This window comes from Nematolebias whitei, chromosome 10 (genome assembly GCF_014905685.2).
Source record: "Nematolebias whitei isolate Nwh7 chromosome 10, NemWhi1, whole genome shotgun sequence".
Lineage (NCBI taxonomy): Eukaryota > Metazoa > Chordata > Actinopteri > Cyprinodontiformes > Rivulidae > Nematolebias > Nematolebias whitei.
The window spans coordinates 35,699,893-35,715,978 of record NC_056507.1 but is presented as its reverse complement, the minus strand read 5'-3'; the positions used below and the strand labels follow the sequence as shown (position 1 = coordinate 35,715,978).

Genomic DNA, 16,086 nt, shown 5'->3' with positions numbered 1-16,086 from the left:
CGCCGCTTCTCAACACAAGACCTGGACCAAACTTTTTCTCACAGGAGTAAGCACCAAGTGTGTGATTGATCAGAAGTTTGTGGGTGTATTTGCCAATGTAAAAATGTTTTCTGACATTCAGCGGTATGACTCTTGAAACACACTAAATTAGTCAAATGGCCAAAAACTCCTGATGGAGATCATGCAGATATTGTGTATGGAGGAGTCTGTCTGCTGAAAACTGTGGCATACAGTAGATAGACTTAATTATAGAATTGTGGACAATCATTGGATGCAGGGATGGAGTGGAGACTCATGAAGTTCAGTCAGTTGACGGGCAATTCTGCCACATCCAATATGGCGGCCGCTCCGACGTACCGCTGCAACGGGACAGCCCACTCAACGAGGTGTCTGCCTCACCAGTTCTCTGTTGTGAACACCCTGGCAGATGACAATAGCCAATCAGTGATGGAGAAAGTTCAGGGGAGCTTTGCTATGAAATAATGATGAATGATTGTTTGAAACGTGTTTAATAAGTTAACTCAGAAACCGCCGATCTGACTCCAATTACGCCCAAATTATCCCCGCCCGCCCAAAGCAATTTTACCCGCAAAATCAGCATGAAAACCGCCCAAATGGCGGCAAACCGCCCAATCTGGCAACACTGGTTGAGTACTAGGATTAGATACACATGAGACAGACTGTTCAGATTAACCGGAACACGTGCAGAGGTGGGCGGGGCGGAAAACTGTAAACACCAACTGCGCTCCGCCCCCTGCCCTGTGATCTAGTACAGTAGGGCTCTGGTCTACCCGCATCATGGTGACAAGAAAAGAAAAGTGAAAATGTATTTGTAGCGACTACAATAATGCGAAACCCAAAATGCGATGCTATCTTCACGCATTTCTCCTGTGCGTGGTCGTCACTTTTCTGTCGTTGTTGTATGTGTTCAGTCAGCTAGCCCCCACCTTGGAGGACCGAGACGAGTGGGGGGAGATCGATGGCGGGACAGCGGGCAGGGCCAGTCACCACTCCGGCCACGTTCTCAGGAAAACACCGGGACTGGCAGGCCTCGGGGACCGGGGAGAAGGACCGGAGAGGTAGTTTAGCTAGCCTAACAATCTATGTCATTACTTCTGTGTCTCAGCTGAACAAATGATTAGAAATACATTTTTAAACTGTATCTGTAGTAATAAGTTTAGAGTTAAGTAATAAGTTTAGAGTTAAGTATTAAGTTTAGAGTTGGCTCGCTAGTGAAACAAAAATATTTTATCTGCTAACTAGCAGGTAAATTAGTTTTTTGGTAAATGACTAGACTGTATTTTATTTTAAGGAGGGAAAAAACCAGTTACACTTGTTAACGATGTCACTTGTTACTTTCTGAAAAATGTTAATTTTGTATTTATTAACCGCTTGCAGTTCGCCAGCAAGGTAACCGATAAGCTAATGCTAACTAATTAACCTCAGTTTAAAGCTGGATTTAGAGCACAGCCATCTGTTTATCAACTGCTTGAGGGAAGATCTGATCATTAAAAGTTCTGTCAAAGAGATTAATTTACCGATCGAGATCCAAAAGGTGGTGTTTTTATTCTGTCAGGTGTAAATCACTGTCAGTGAAACCGTATTGGAGACTGCCTGCTGATGTTTGTGGAGAGAACTGCTTGTTGGAATCGTCTTGTAGGTATGCCTGATTTTGTGAACCTTTATAAATGATACCAGTTAACTTTACACGTTTTACTCACTTTCAAAATGTTTCCCATTTCAGAGTAAATGCCAGGTTTTTGTTAGTGTTTCTTGAGCTACAATGACAAGTTTGTGCTGAGTACTTTTTACTAATTGATTAGTATATCACCATTATGTAACACAACTACCTAGTTTTATAACACAGCATTACCTTATCAACACTATCATGTGAACTCACTTCCATTGCTCTTAAATGAATGTTATCATAATGAAGTCACACCCGTCCTCAACCCTGATTCTGTAAGAACACATAAACTGGATGATTTGAAGTTGTACATGGTGAAACTCGCAAGGGTTTCTAAAATTCTTTAGCTGTTCTGGTCATGGGTCCAGTTTGTTGTGGTCCATGAGCCTTGCTTGCTTTATTTTTTAACTATGCTATTAATATTATTATTATTAAAATCAAAGTAGTGGCTTGCTGAAACCTAAATAAAGTTCAATGTCCTTAAATACCTTTTTTACCATTGGGTCTGTCTAGGCCTGTCACTATAAACAATAAATCAATTAATCGCATGATAAATGAAAATTATCAACCTCATTTTCATTTATCGACTGTATCGTTTCTTCGTGTCTCTCTTTCTACTGAAGACACTGGATGATAAGACTCAACTCCGGTGCTCTTCACTGACCCCTCCCTTTCTCTTTTCTCTTTAAAATCTGTTTTAACCGTTCAAAATCACATTTTTGGATCATTAAAAGCAGCTAAACTGAGAAACTAAGCTACCAGACCAACTTGGAAAAAAAACTCCGTCTTGTCAAAGCTGCAAAATTCACGGTTGAAACCCGTGCCTTCATGTAAAAAGTTGTTTTTCTCTGCAAAAGGAATCTGAGAACTTCCATCCATCCATCCATTTTCTTTACCCGTTTGTTCCATTTTGGGTCACGGGGGTCGCTGGTGCCCATGTCCAGCAATCAATGTGCGAGGGGCGGGGTACACCCTGGACGGGTCGCAAGTCCATCACAGGGTCACATAGAGACAAACAAGACAAACAACCATTCACTCTCTCACTCACACCTAGGGACAATTTAGAGTTACCAATCAGCCTAACATGCATGTTTTTGGTCTGTGGGAGGAAACCGGAGCACCCGGAGAAAACCCACGCATGCACGGAGAGAACATGCAAACTCCACCCAGAAAGGCCCCTGGACCGGGGTTTGAACCAGGGACCTTCTCACTGAGAGGCAGCAGCTCTACCAGTTGCGCCACCGTGCTGCCCCAATCTGAGAACTTGTTTACTGATTTTTTAAATTAAAAGCTATGTGTGAAAAATGCTATGCTAAAGAGCTCAAACACACAGAGCATCCGCCATTTTGAGAACCGAAAAAAAGGAAAGCGAGACAGCCCATGTCACGTCAAGAAGCCTCCCTCCCAGACACGCTGCTGGCTTCCTCACTATCCATCCTTCGGTTCAAGCAGTCTTATACTGCTATCCGGTGGTCAAAAAAGGTACTACACACAAAACTTAACCAACATTTCTTCTTAAATTTGACAGTAATTACTAATTATTGTCAAATTTCAAACAATATTATCATTTATCACAATAATTTCTCAGACAATCGCCCAGCAAAATTTGTTATCGTGACAGGCCTAGTCTGTCCTTGTATCAGTGATTCAAATTAGAAGAGTGAATACATTTGGTTAGTTTTTTTGTACTTAGGGGTTAATAATCATGTACACAAAGAGAAGATCAATCAATCAACCTTTATTTATACAGGTAAATCCCATTGAGCCTCGAGGACTCATTTACAAGAGAGACCTGATTTCAACAAAGAAAGATGACAACAATGAACAACAGCAACAACAAAACAGTTATAAAAAAAAGCATACTACAGTTTTTTTGCAAATTGATTTGTATAACTTCATTAGGAAAGACTAAGAAAAAACTTATGGTCAGGATTTTTTGCTGCAATTGCTAGTACGTTTATGATGTTGTAAAATTAAGAGCTTATTTTATTCACTGATTTACTGTATTTACTGTGTCTGGGCTCTTTTAGTGAGAGATCAGGCTCTGTTGCCAAGGATCATCATGGTGAGGGGAGTCACCTGGCTGTTGTGGCCTGCGGCCCCAGGCTGGAGGAGACTCTGATCATGTTGAAGTCTGCATTACTCTTCAGCAAAAAGCTACTGCACTTCTACATCTTTGCTGAGGATGAGCTACATGACAGCTTCAGGGATGAAGTGAGTCTTTCACAGCAACGCAAGAATACAAAAGAAAGAAAAGTTCATTCAACAAGCAAAAGCAAACGACACCACGGTTGTTACTTTAGAATCGTGGCTGGTGATCAGTGAAGGAAAGAAAAGTGAAAAATGTTGTCAGCTAACTGTTAGCCTTTAGCCTCAGTCCTCATAATTGTGTTGATTAATCATATTGAAAATACTGGAGTGTTTAAAGTGTTGCTATACAAAGAGTTGTGGGATGTGAATATCTTGTTTTTGTCATATACTGCAGTAAAGTAACGGGAGATGAAATAAAGGAGTCTCTGACACTTCTTTTATTAGCAGCTAAATAATTTAACCAGCTTTTATTATGGCTGTCACTTAGACACTGTTTTTACAGCTCTTTAAACAAAAAGATAATTTTATTGAACTCCAAGACCTGGTAGATGCGCCTTTTATACCCCATTTTAACTCCCTAAGCTTTCACTGGAAAAAAATAGCTTATCATAAATATCCAGAGCTATAATTTATCTATATTCTTTTAACTTTTCTGCCTTTTTTGTTTTACCTCTTCGCCAAGTTTTGACTGTGTGGCTGGCATCAAGTTTAACCTTGTTTAAATGTTCTAAATGTAATAATGTCAAAAACACTTAAATTTTACATCATTTGGTGGCTGAAAGGCAATTAATACTTTGTAAATTAAATGGTAAATGGACTGTACTTATAGTATATAGTGTCCTATCTAATCCAGGTACTCAAAGCTATTTACAACACAATCTGTGCCCTCATTGACCTCCACACAAACACTACTATCTACCAAGAATAATCAGAGCTTTATCACAGTCATACACCGATGGGACACACATGAGAGGCAACAGGTTCAGTGTCTTGCCCAGGGACACTTCAGCATGTGACTGCTGGTGGAATTGAACCCCCAACTCTTCCATTGGAGGAAGACTTCTCTAACCACTCAGCCACAGCTGTACCATTTTTAAAAATTAGGATTCAAACTTTTGGTTGGTTGACTGGGGTTTATAATTGCCCAGTGCCAATTCTTAAAAAAATCTAGGCAGCTGAAAGTGTTTCATTCTTACATGCAGCTCGTTTCGTCCACTTCTAAAGAAACATTTTTTGCGTCAAATCTCAGCATGCTTCTTCCAATTTATGTGCTGTCGTTTTCAAGATCAGCTTTGTGGGCAACTACAACATGCGTACAACAAATAATCCACCTTGCACAGTCTTTGAAGGAAAATAACTGAAAACTTAATTATGGTTTTAACATTTTCCCTCATAGATCTGACATTGTTTTTTTAAGAACTTAATAAAGTTTTATTGATTTTTTACAGAGCACTACAGATCAATTGCACAGTCATACATCAGCAGTAGTTAACATAAGTGTTGACATCGTGAACGTTTCCATAGATTTAACATCTCAGCATAACATTTTACAATTTCAGCATCGCATTTGTACTTTTACAATCATCATATAATCAAAAAAAAAGCAAGAGGATCCACTCTGGGTGGTAGGGCCGGCCCATCCACCCACGCAGATAAGCCAACTATCATGTAGATATCCATTCACACGGACAGAGCTTACCCATCCACGCAAACAAGACCCTCTCATGTACACGAGTAGAGTACCCACTGGTCTCCAGTGCAGATGAAAAGTAGCTCTTTGAAGTCTTAATAAGTATGTTATCTTTTCCATTTGGTACAATTCCCTTACTTTCTGAACCCAGAAGCTGTAGTAGGGTGGCTGTAATTACATCCACTTAATTGTAATGCATTTCAGGGCTGCTGTAAAAAGAACATTTAAAATATATAATTTGGTTCGTCCTTGCAGCCCAGCTGGGGTAATACTGAGTACTGCAACCGTTACATCCCTTGGTATAACCTCCTGAAAGATCTGGTTTAAAGCCTTGTACACATCATCCCAAAAATAGTAGTTTGGGCCATGACCAAAAGATACGTGTGTGACTGGGCACTGCTGAGCCGCAGTTTCTCCAACACAAGCTTGGTACTTTAGGATCTATCTTAGCAACTACATCTGGGGTCCTGAAATATCTACTGATGATTTTCCATTTATATTTCCGCCACATATTTGAGTTTGTAAGTCGATGTGCCTCAGTTCAAACACCTTCCCATATTTTGTCAGGAATCACTTTGGCCGTCTCTGCCTCCCATCTTTGTTTTGTCCGAGTGGGTTCATTAAAATTCATGAACAGAAACACCTTATATAACTTTGCTATCAATTTCTTATCTCCTTCACCTTTTTAGAATTGAATAAGTAAGTTCTCAATTATCGTGGGGTTTAGTACTCCTTCCTAGTCAAGAAAGAGCAACTGTAATTATCTGAAGAAATCATTTTTTGGAGATGGGAGTGCCCACGTAATTCTTCGATTGACATGATGTTGTTCCTTTTGACTAACCAATGTAGGAACGTGAGCCCCTGTTTAGACCATTTTGAAAAAAATTTGTCTAAGAAATTGTGAGTGAAGGATTTAATATGTTGACGTTGTTTTACAAGTTGATGCAACGTTTTGGTCACCTTCCTTTGGAGCTTGCCAGTGTTGTGCTAAAAAATCATCCCTGCTGTTAAAGCATCCCCTCCCAAATGTCTGCACCAGCCTTTGAATTGGTTTAAGATGCTTATTTGTGAACAATGGGGGGGGATACAACACTTATATTGAAAAATCAGCCAATCAATCAATCAATCAATCAATCAATCAATCAATCAGTGTTTTCTTTAAATAAAACTATCACAAATGTACATATCTACCAGCATTGCATTTTTGATAGTTTCTCAACTTTTCTGGAAATTGTTTTTCCTTGTGCAGTGATTTGCCTTTGACAGTTGTTACCAACATGAGGGAGGCGGCACATGTACCACATGCACCAAACAAAATAACTTTAATCATGCTTTCAGATGATTTTTGATTGCTCACTTAATTTCTTATGTTTTTGTCACATTTTTGCCCCAACACAAATTTTCTTCTTTAGCATAAACAATAATTTATGAATCATTAAATAAATGTCAAAATTGAATATATGGATTACAACAAAGGTTTTCTGTTTCCATTTCAGCAACAAAGACACCGTCCAGATGTCCTGACTGAACATTGTTGGATTATTACCTGGATTACTGAGCATGAACTTTGGTGTTTTCTGTTTGTCTTTTATTCTAGCTGGAATTGTGGCCAAGGACATTTCAAGGAGAATTCACCTTCACCATCTATCCAATCACCTTTCCCAAGGAGAATGCAAACGAGTGGAAGAAGCTCTTCAAGCCTTGTGCCTCTCAGAGGCTCTTCCTCCCAGTAGGTCCCAAGTCATTCAGCTACATGACTTTCAATAGTTGTTCTTATACTAAAGGTGCTAATATATCAATTTTTTCCAGCTAATTCTAAAGGAAGTGGACTCCTTGCTTTATGTGGACACAGACATTCTTTTTTTGCAGCCAGTAGAAAACATCTACGCCCTGCTTTCTCATTTCAATACAAAGCACTTGGCTGCCATGGCCCCAGAGCACGAGGAGCCTCGGATTGGATGGTACAACCGTTTTGCACGCCACCCTTACTATGGCAAGACGGGCATTAACTCAGGGGTCATGCTCATGAACATGACAAGGATCAGGGAAAAGTTCTTCCAGGTAAAAGTCCTAAAAACGCGTGAGCACCACAATCTTCCTTTTCTGATATCTGCAGGGTGTGTTTCCTTCTATCGTGCAAAGTTGACTGCAACGTTTTATGGTTCTTTGTCGACCTCAAAGATAAAGTACATGTTTGTGGGTTTAAAAGTTGCATTGCTGTTAAGAAGTATTAGATATTAACAGCTGCAGCCATTACATCTTGTTATTGAGGACAGCAGCTTGAGAAACAAAGAACTAAATATACATTTTAATAGAAAGTAGGAGCTGCTTTTCTGCATTACTATAATTGACCAGTTGAGGTCACTCTTGTAATTCCTTTTAAAATCTTACACGCTCAGATGTTTACCAAACAACTTCCTTGGATGTAAATTGTTTATTGAAAGATTTCTCCACTACAATGCCAGATTTATATTTTTTCATGTACAATGACACCAGTGTGTTGCTGTGTTCCCTACCTCCAGAACAGTATGGCAGCTTTTCCACTGAAGTGGGAGGAAATGTTGATGCCTCTTCTCCAAAAGTACAAACTCAATATTACCTGGGGAGACCAGGACCTTCTTAATATCATATTTTATCATAACCCAGGTAGGTGCTACTTCAATATTTACAATTATATATATGTTCCCTTTGCTTAGAATGCAAAACATAATATTTCTTGAAGATGTTTTGTGTTTTAGATATTTACTATAAAACAAGGATGGCAATAGATTTATATTGACTAAGTCTAGTTATTTATAACTGTAATATTTCCTTTATTTCTTTGTTTTGTTACAGAGAGCCTGTATGTGTTCCCCTGCCAGTGGAACTACCGTCCAGACCACTGTATCTATGGCAGCAACTGTCAACAGGCGGAACAAGAAGGTGTCTTTATTCTCCATGGTAACAGAGGAGTTTATCACAATGACAAGCAGCCGGCTTTTCGAGCTGTTTATGAAGCCATCAAAAAGGTAGATGGCTACTATACAGTCTTTACAGAAATGTTACTGTCTTAATGTCTGCATATAAACTAATGAAGTTTGTGTTGTAGGAATTCTAACAGCTGATGGTAAAAATCGAATGCAGGATAAAGACTTGCTTTTCCTTGGAGAGCAATTTAGTGTGTAGAACAGACTATTTGGAGAATTGTTTTGTTAGTCATTTTCTTATCAATAGGAACTTCAAGGCTTCCTTTTTTTATTATGAATGCATCCGCCCCCCAATGCATAATCAATAACTGATTTAACACTCCCTCCATGCTGTTGAAGTTTTCCTAAAACGGATCAAATCTTCCAGGTATTGACAGCTGTATTTTGACTAAACAGTACACAAGTTAACAAGTATTTCCTGTGTGAAAAGATACAGATCCAGTTTAATCCAAAATGTTGTTTGTCCCTCTGGGTGTGTTGTAAAGTGTTCTGTTTGGCGTTGTGTTGTGGGAGCTGGAATGGCCACAACAATAAAACATTTGAAATGGTTCAGCCGTGAGAAGCACAGAAAGGATGTGCAGAAACACAGTATGAAGGCCTCCCTTTTGTCCTGGAGAGCATGATGGCAGCTCCTGCCACTGTTGCTGCATTTGACTGTAACAAATACAAAGAGGTTTGATTTCTATGAAACTGTAGCCATCCAGAACTTTAGTCCTGTAGCAAGCAGGCTGCATTTAGCTCATTAGGTGTTCAATGGACGCCATATATTTTACACTAGCTGGCACAAGAAAGGCAACGCGCATCAAGCTGGTCATTGTTGGCACTCATGGGTAGCTCAGCTGTGTTTCAGATATGAAGGCAGCAAGATGCAGGGATGAAGAGAACAAGATTTCACTCACTACTGCAGCAGATAGTACACAAGATCTCCTGCTTCATTAACCCATTCATGTTAGTTAAGATAACTACTTAACAAATTATTACTTTAGCTCTGCAAATCCTGAACATTCTTGTTGTGATATTTGGAAAACAAAGCTTTTTTCAAGTTTTTTGGTTCAGGGTTTCCAATTCCATTGTCTTATATTTTAGCCTCTCCCTCTTGTGACAAACTTTAAAGGCCAAAGAGCAGGAGTAGGGTGGACACTAGAAAATAGTATTTAGACAAAAAGCAATGTAAAGTACCGTATATAACAGTATTAGACGATAGGCTGGCCGATTATAAAGCCACACATTTGAAGTTACCAGTAGTAACCCCTTGGTCGTTTGCAATCGTGGAGCAGAGGGGAATAAAAAGTACGGTACCCTCTCTCTGTTCAACTTGTGAGCTGGATAACTTGAATAATAAGTAAGGTACCTTCCATTTTGCTGTGTGGCTGCAACTAGGCGTAAGAAGATTCCTATCAAAAATGGGGTCGCTGCGTCAAAATCCAAGATGGCTGCCAACGTATAAACCTTGTGAGCTGGATAACTTTAAAAAAAAGCAATGCGCTGACTTCCATTTTGGTTTGTAACGGCATCTAGGTGTAAGAAAGGTCACTATGAAAAATTTGTGATATGTCAAAACCCAAGGTGGCCACCGCCATATGTGTAAACGGATCACACTGATCATTAGAGGAAATTGTGCTTTCTATTTTTTTATATTGCTTAAAAGTAGTTTTCTCAAATGACTGTGGTGGCTGAAGATTAAGTTACGTTGGCTAAGGCCACCATTGGCCACCCCCCAGCTCTGCCATTGCTCCTGGTTGTGGATAAGATTACTCCCTCTGCTTGTCAGGATCTGGCATTTGGTGCCGCCTTGGATAAGATTTAAAAAAACATAAACATCTCTTTTCTTGTGCACACAGCTCCTAACCACCAAAATATTAAGGTTTATTTGCATTATCCTGTTCAAGTCCTGTCCAGAAAAACACTCGTCTCGAAAATGTGGCGTACTGCTTGCTGTGAATTATTTCTCCCCTTTTCAGAAAATTGATTTTTGAACTTTAGATTTGGTCAAAACAATTTGTATTTTACTGTCCTAACTGGTAAGGGCACTTTTAAAAGCACACTTAGGGGGTATTGTTTGCACTCTCTTGACTAATTTAAACTTAATGAGCCTAAATGTTCAGTACATTTACATCATCAGTGAGCAAGCAAATCAGCTTGGGAGCGCTCACATTCTTTCGCTTGTAGCTTCGTTTTGATCTGCCCCTGTTGGTTTTTAGCAGACTGGTCAACATGCAGGCAGCAATTGGGGAGAGTACAAGAAGCGCCATTAACTGTTCTCCATCCATTACCAGCACAGGCCTTAGTCTGGCCACTATCAGTGCAGGCGATGTTCTTAGCCATTAGGTAAATGAGCGGGCTTCATTATGGGGCACTCGGCCCTCTTAGCTCCATCAGTCTCTCAGACAGCACAAATACACATATTGCTCATTAGAGTCACCTGATTTTAGGACATAGAGAAGTACTGTTGTTTATCATTAGTATGCGTAATGCATTAAGTATAACGTTCTCTTTATAAATGCAGAGAACTGAAGAGCAATTCACTGTTTTTCCAGAGTATGTTTTGAATAAGTTGTAAATCAGCTTTTCTTTCTTCATTTCTCTTGGTACCTTCCTTCTTTGTTCTTGGTCCTTCCTGTGATGACAGTATTCTAAAGCCTGGAACAGGCACTTCTGGAAGAAACGCCGATTTTCCTTCCCGCCCAGAGCTCCTTAGTGAGCCCAGCTCCCAAGGCAGGCTCTCTCAGCCAGCAGAGGAGCTCATAATAAAGACCACTACCATTACCCGGCCAAGCCCACTGAAGAGTTGTAAAATTTTTAGTGCTGATGCTAGTTTGAGACATCATGATGGCTGTATGGACAACGCAACAGCCACTTCCACATAAAAATTGATAGGAGGCTGTTAATGGTTCTATATTGCCTGCTGCAGTGTAAAACAGATATAAAATCTGTACTTTGGTAGCATGATGCTTTCTCAAACCAGAGTCAAATAGTGAACTCTTTTATTTACTGCAGTCATGAAAGATTGGTCTCCCTCAATATATAACAATGCACGGCTCACATTTTTTATTTCCATGCTAAATGTGACGAGATCTACTATTAACTTGAGATACAAGTTGTTTTTTTTATTATTTTTTTACTTTTCTGTGCGTTTGATGACAAAGAAGACATTCAGTGTGGAAGCACATCAAAAATACTGCAGCTGTAGCTTTCTTTAATGTTGTCACGCTTTACAAAGTCCATTTTTATGTACCTGCGATGATAGATATTCATCTGTCAAACACTGAATTGACAGATTATTAATCAAATGAAAGTGTTATTGTCTGGAACTGACAGCAGTCTAATTCATATGATGTGAATGCAGATTTTATTGTCCTATACAGACAATACAGCAAGCAGCATTGTGAAAACCCTGCAGTTAAAAAAAAAATCAAGTATGGCTCATATTCTGGCATTAATCATAAATAATGGATGTAGCATTTGTAACCCTTGTTGCATCATTTGGGGAAAAATCAGCCACACATTTATTTTTGTTTTGTGTTTTCATTTTTAATTTATTTTTGGTGAAGTCCACCCGCTTCTTCCTGTTTGGGTCACGGGGGTCACTGGTGCCCATGTCCACCCATCACTGTGTGGGAGGGGGGGACACCCTGGACAGGTCTCCAGTCCATCACAGGGACACATAGAGACAAATGAGACAAACAACCATTCACTCTCTTATTCACACCAAGGGACAATTTAGAGTTACCAGTCAGTCTAACATGCATGTTTTTGGTCTGTGGGAGGAAACTCACACATGCACAGAGAGAACATGCAAACTCCACCCAGAAAGGTCTGGATTCGATCCTGCCATCTTCTAGCTGAGAGGCGTCAACGCTACCAACGGCTCCACCGTCTCGTCCTATTTTGGTTTTCTGGAAAAAAGAAGAAGAAAAAAGATTTCCTTGTAGTTTGTGTCAGCAGTTTAAAATAATTTTCTAGATCAGGAGTGTAGCCAAATTCAAAGTGCCTACAACGGTGACATAGCATCAGCTCTTCAGTAAACAGAAAACCAAATCTAACCTGCACGTGTCTTTTTTCATCCCAGTACCGTTTTGGTGAGAACATGGAGACGTCACTGCTTCAGCCGCTGGAAGCATCACTGCAGACGACCACGAGTACTTACTGCGGCAGAGTGAGTCACCTGTTTACCAAGAGGTTGAAACAGAGCATCAGTTCTGTGCTACAAGAGAAGAGGATGGAGAACACCAGCAATTAAGACTCTGCCATTAGTGCCTAATATGGGGCGTGAATATCAGGCATATGAACAGGGGCGGCTGTGGATGAGAGGTTAGAGCAGTCGTCCTCCAATGGGAGAGTTGGAGGTTCGATTCCACCAACAGTCACATGTTGAAGTGTCCCTGGGCAAGACACTGAACCCTCATTGCCTCCGATATGTGTCCTGTCAGTGCACAGTATGAGGGGAATCTGAGATTGTCATCATAGTATGTTCCCATATAATTGCAAAATTAATTATCTTCATTTAACCCATTGCACCTGGGATACACCCAGGTGGAGCAGTGGGCAGCTATTTTAAGTGCCCGGGGAGCAATTAGGAATTAGGCGTCTTGCTCAGTGACACCATGACGTGGGAATGTCTGGGGTTCGAATCTGGGACTTTCTGGTCCCGAGTCGGCTGTTCTACCTCTACCCCATCTCAGCCCCTCATGAATGTGATAAAGCTCTGATTATTCTTTGTAAAAGTACAGTAGAGTGCTGTATGAGTGGGTAAACGAGAGCACAGATTGTAGCGTAAAGCACTTTGAGTGTCTTGATCAGATAGAACAATGTTATACAAGTACAGTCCGTTTACCATTTACAATGTTTGTCAACTTTGTTACTCCTGTCGAGACAAGCTGGTTGACCTTTAATACTCTGAGCAATAATTTATTGCCAAACATTATCTAAATGGAGGAAATGAACAAATGGAATGTGTTTTATTGTTTTATATGAAACTACTTCTGGTACAAATCTGTCCGTTGAACACAGTCAGGTCTGATAAAGATAACACTCCCGTATTATTGACAATCAGTTTATACTTTTGTTGTATTTTTAGAGGAAAAGTGACATTTTATTTAGCTATTTGGGGTTTTAATGAACAAAAAGTACTTATGGAGTATTATTTGAAAGTTTTAATATATTTCTGCATTCGACTTGTGATTTTCAGGTACTGGTTGATGATTAGAGTAAGTTCTCTGAATAAGACGCACTGATTCTTAGACTTTCTTTTTGTTATAATCTGATCAGTATTTGTTTTTTTTGTTGGATTCTGTAATGTAAACCAGAATAATTTAATAAGTGGTTATTATTTCAAACACTCCAGCATATTTCATGTGTTGCACATGGGGAAAGTAAATGTTTTTATTTACATTAGCAATAAAATCTACTTCCTTTTTAAACGGTGGATTGTAGGGAGTGATGTCACAAGAGTTACAGTGAAACTGTTTCACAAGTAGGTTTACTGAATAACTGCACCGTTGAGGAATTGAAAAGTTTTAATCATACATGTGTTATTAAATTTTGTTATAAAGCTGGAAAATGTATAAATTTTAATTCAAAACATTTCTAAGTGTTTTTGGGAGAATATTTACTTGTTTAATGAAACAGAAAAATTCATTTGTGGAGTGACGTGGAATGTCCTTATTTCTAGTTTTGAATGCACCAAAAAACATTAAATGTTATATTTTTGACAGATAAAGTCTTGTGTTTACATTTTTTATGGCCAAATTGAAATCTTCAAACCTGCTTTCACTTCTTTCTGTATATTTTAATATTCTCAAGTCTTTTGCCTCTGCCGTCATAAACACTTTGCCTGAACTTCACTTGTTGCCCACTCACTTCACACAAAGACACAAGCATTAACTACACCCTCGAAGGCTGCAGCAAGCTGAAAATAAGAAAATCAATGTGAATGTCAAAGTGAAGGCTCCAGAAAGTGTTGTTAGATGGCCGAAAAGGAGATGATGCGTCTGGGTCGGTAGCCTCTGGCTCTTCGTTTCACAGGCATATTGATGGACGTGCTTGGAATAGGCACCGGCTAGCTGTGATGAATGTTAAATCATCTCTATGCTAAGAAGCAGCTTGAAATGTCCATTTTCTTGTCAGGAAGCTGCTTAGTGTGCAGCAAGTGCGCAAATATAGGTTTCCTGTGTTTTAGTGACGACTTATCTCCACAAATCTTTTTTTAAGTTGCTTGAAACTTTCAAATTCATGATGGGAAACTGGCATAAAGTACAAACCGGATTCCGAAAAAGTTGGGACACTAAACAAATTGTGAATAAAAACTGAATGCAATGATGTGGAGATGGCAAATGTCAATATTTCATTCATAATATAACATAGATGACAGATCAAAAGTTTGTGAGTAAATGTAACATTTTAAAGGAAAATATGTTGAATCAAACTTTCACAGTGTCAACAAATCCCAAAAAAGTTGGGACAAGTAGCAATAAGTGGCTGGAAAAAGGAAATTGAGCATATAACAAACAGCTGGAAGACCAATTAACACTAATTAGGTCAATTGACAACATGATTGGGTATAAAAAGAGCTTCTCAGAGTGTCAGTGTCTCTCAGAAGACAAGATGGTAAGAGGATCACCAATTCCACCATTGTTGTGCAGAAAGATAGTGCAGCAATACCAGAATGGTGTTACCCAGCGTGAAATAGCAAAGACTTTTAAGTTATCATCATCAACCGTGCATAACATCATCAAAAGATTCAGAGAATCTGTAACAATCGCTGTGCGTAAGGGTCAAGGCCGTAAAACTCTACTGGATGCTGGTGATCTCCGGGCCCTTAAACCTCACTGCACCTCAAACAGGAATGCCACTGTCAAGGAAATAACAGAATGGGCTCAGGAATACTTTCAGAAAGCATTGTCAGTGAACACAATCCACCGTGCCATCCGCCGTTGCCAGCTGAAACTCTACAGTGCAAAGAGGAAGCCATTTCTAAGCAAGCTCCACAAGCTCAGACGTTTGCACTGGGCCAGGGGTCATTTAAAATGGAGTGTGGCAAAATGGAAGACTGTTCTGTGGTCAGATGAGTCACGATTTGAAGTTCTTTATGGAACACTGGGACGCCATGTCATCCGGACCAGAGAGGACAAGGATAGCCCAAGTTGTTATCAACGCTCCGTTCAGAAGCCTGCATCACTGATGGTATGGGGTTGCATGAGCGCTTGTGGCATGGGCAGCTTGCATGTCTGGAAAGGCACCATTAATGCAGAGAACTATGTTCAGGTTCTAGAACAACATATGCTCCCATCTAGACGTCATCTCTTTCAGGGAAGACCCTGCATTTTTCAACACGATAATGCCAGACCACATTCTTGATTTGTCAAGAAATAAATGATTTGCCAGAAGCTTGGCCATGCACAAAAATAAAACTGGTTCAATTCTATTCAGTTTTTTTATAAAGCGCTAAGTCACAACATAGATTGTCTTGGCACTACAAAAATATTCACATAATAAAAAAAAGGCCAATTATTAAAAGTTCTCTATCTAATGAAGCTGCAGATTGTGTTGAATCTTCACTTCATCACAGTCTCCCATCCTGAGCAAGATGTTTCTAATTTTAGCGATATTACGCAGATGGAAGAAGGTGGTAACGTTCTGGTAACGTTTTTAAT

The 16,086-nt window shown here is 39.6% G+C and overlaps 1 protein-coding gene across 1 annotated transcript; it reads left to right on the top strand.

Moving 5' to 3' along the window:
- Positions 1–777: 777 nt before the first annotated feature.
- LOC119415846 (glucoside xylosyltransferase 1) lies at positions 778–12,741 on the top strand. The gene is made up of 8 exons (XM_037683022.1): positions 778–1,079; positions 1,577–1,660; positions 3,718–3,901; positions 7,066–7,197; positions 7,278–7,529; positions 7,991–8,114; positions 8,304–8,476; positions 12,504–12,741. Exons 1-8 carry the CDS (start codon positions 862–864, stop codon positions 12,672–12,674), a joined length of 1,338 nt encoding a protein of 445 aa, XP_037538950.1. The 5' UTR covers positions 778–861; the 3' UTR covers positions 12,675–12,741.
- The last annotated feature ends 3,345 nt before the right edge of the window (positions 12,742–16,086 follow it).

Coding starts and splice junctions, on each gene's coding strand:
- LOC119415846 (XM_037683022.1), top strand. CDS start 862: ATGCGATGCTATCTTCACGCATTTCTCCTGTGCGTGGTCGTCACTTTT. Junction 1,080..1,576: donor CGGGGAGAAGGACCGGAGAG/GTAGTTTAGCTA, acceptor TTATTCTGTCAG/GTGTAAATCACTGTCAGTGA. Junction 3,902..7,065: donor ATGACAGCTTCAGGGATGAA/GTGAGTCTTTCA, acceptor CTTTTATTCTAG/CTGGAATTGTGGCCAAGGAC.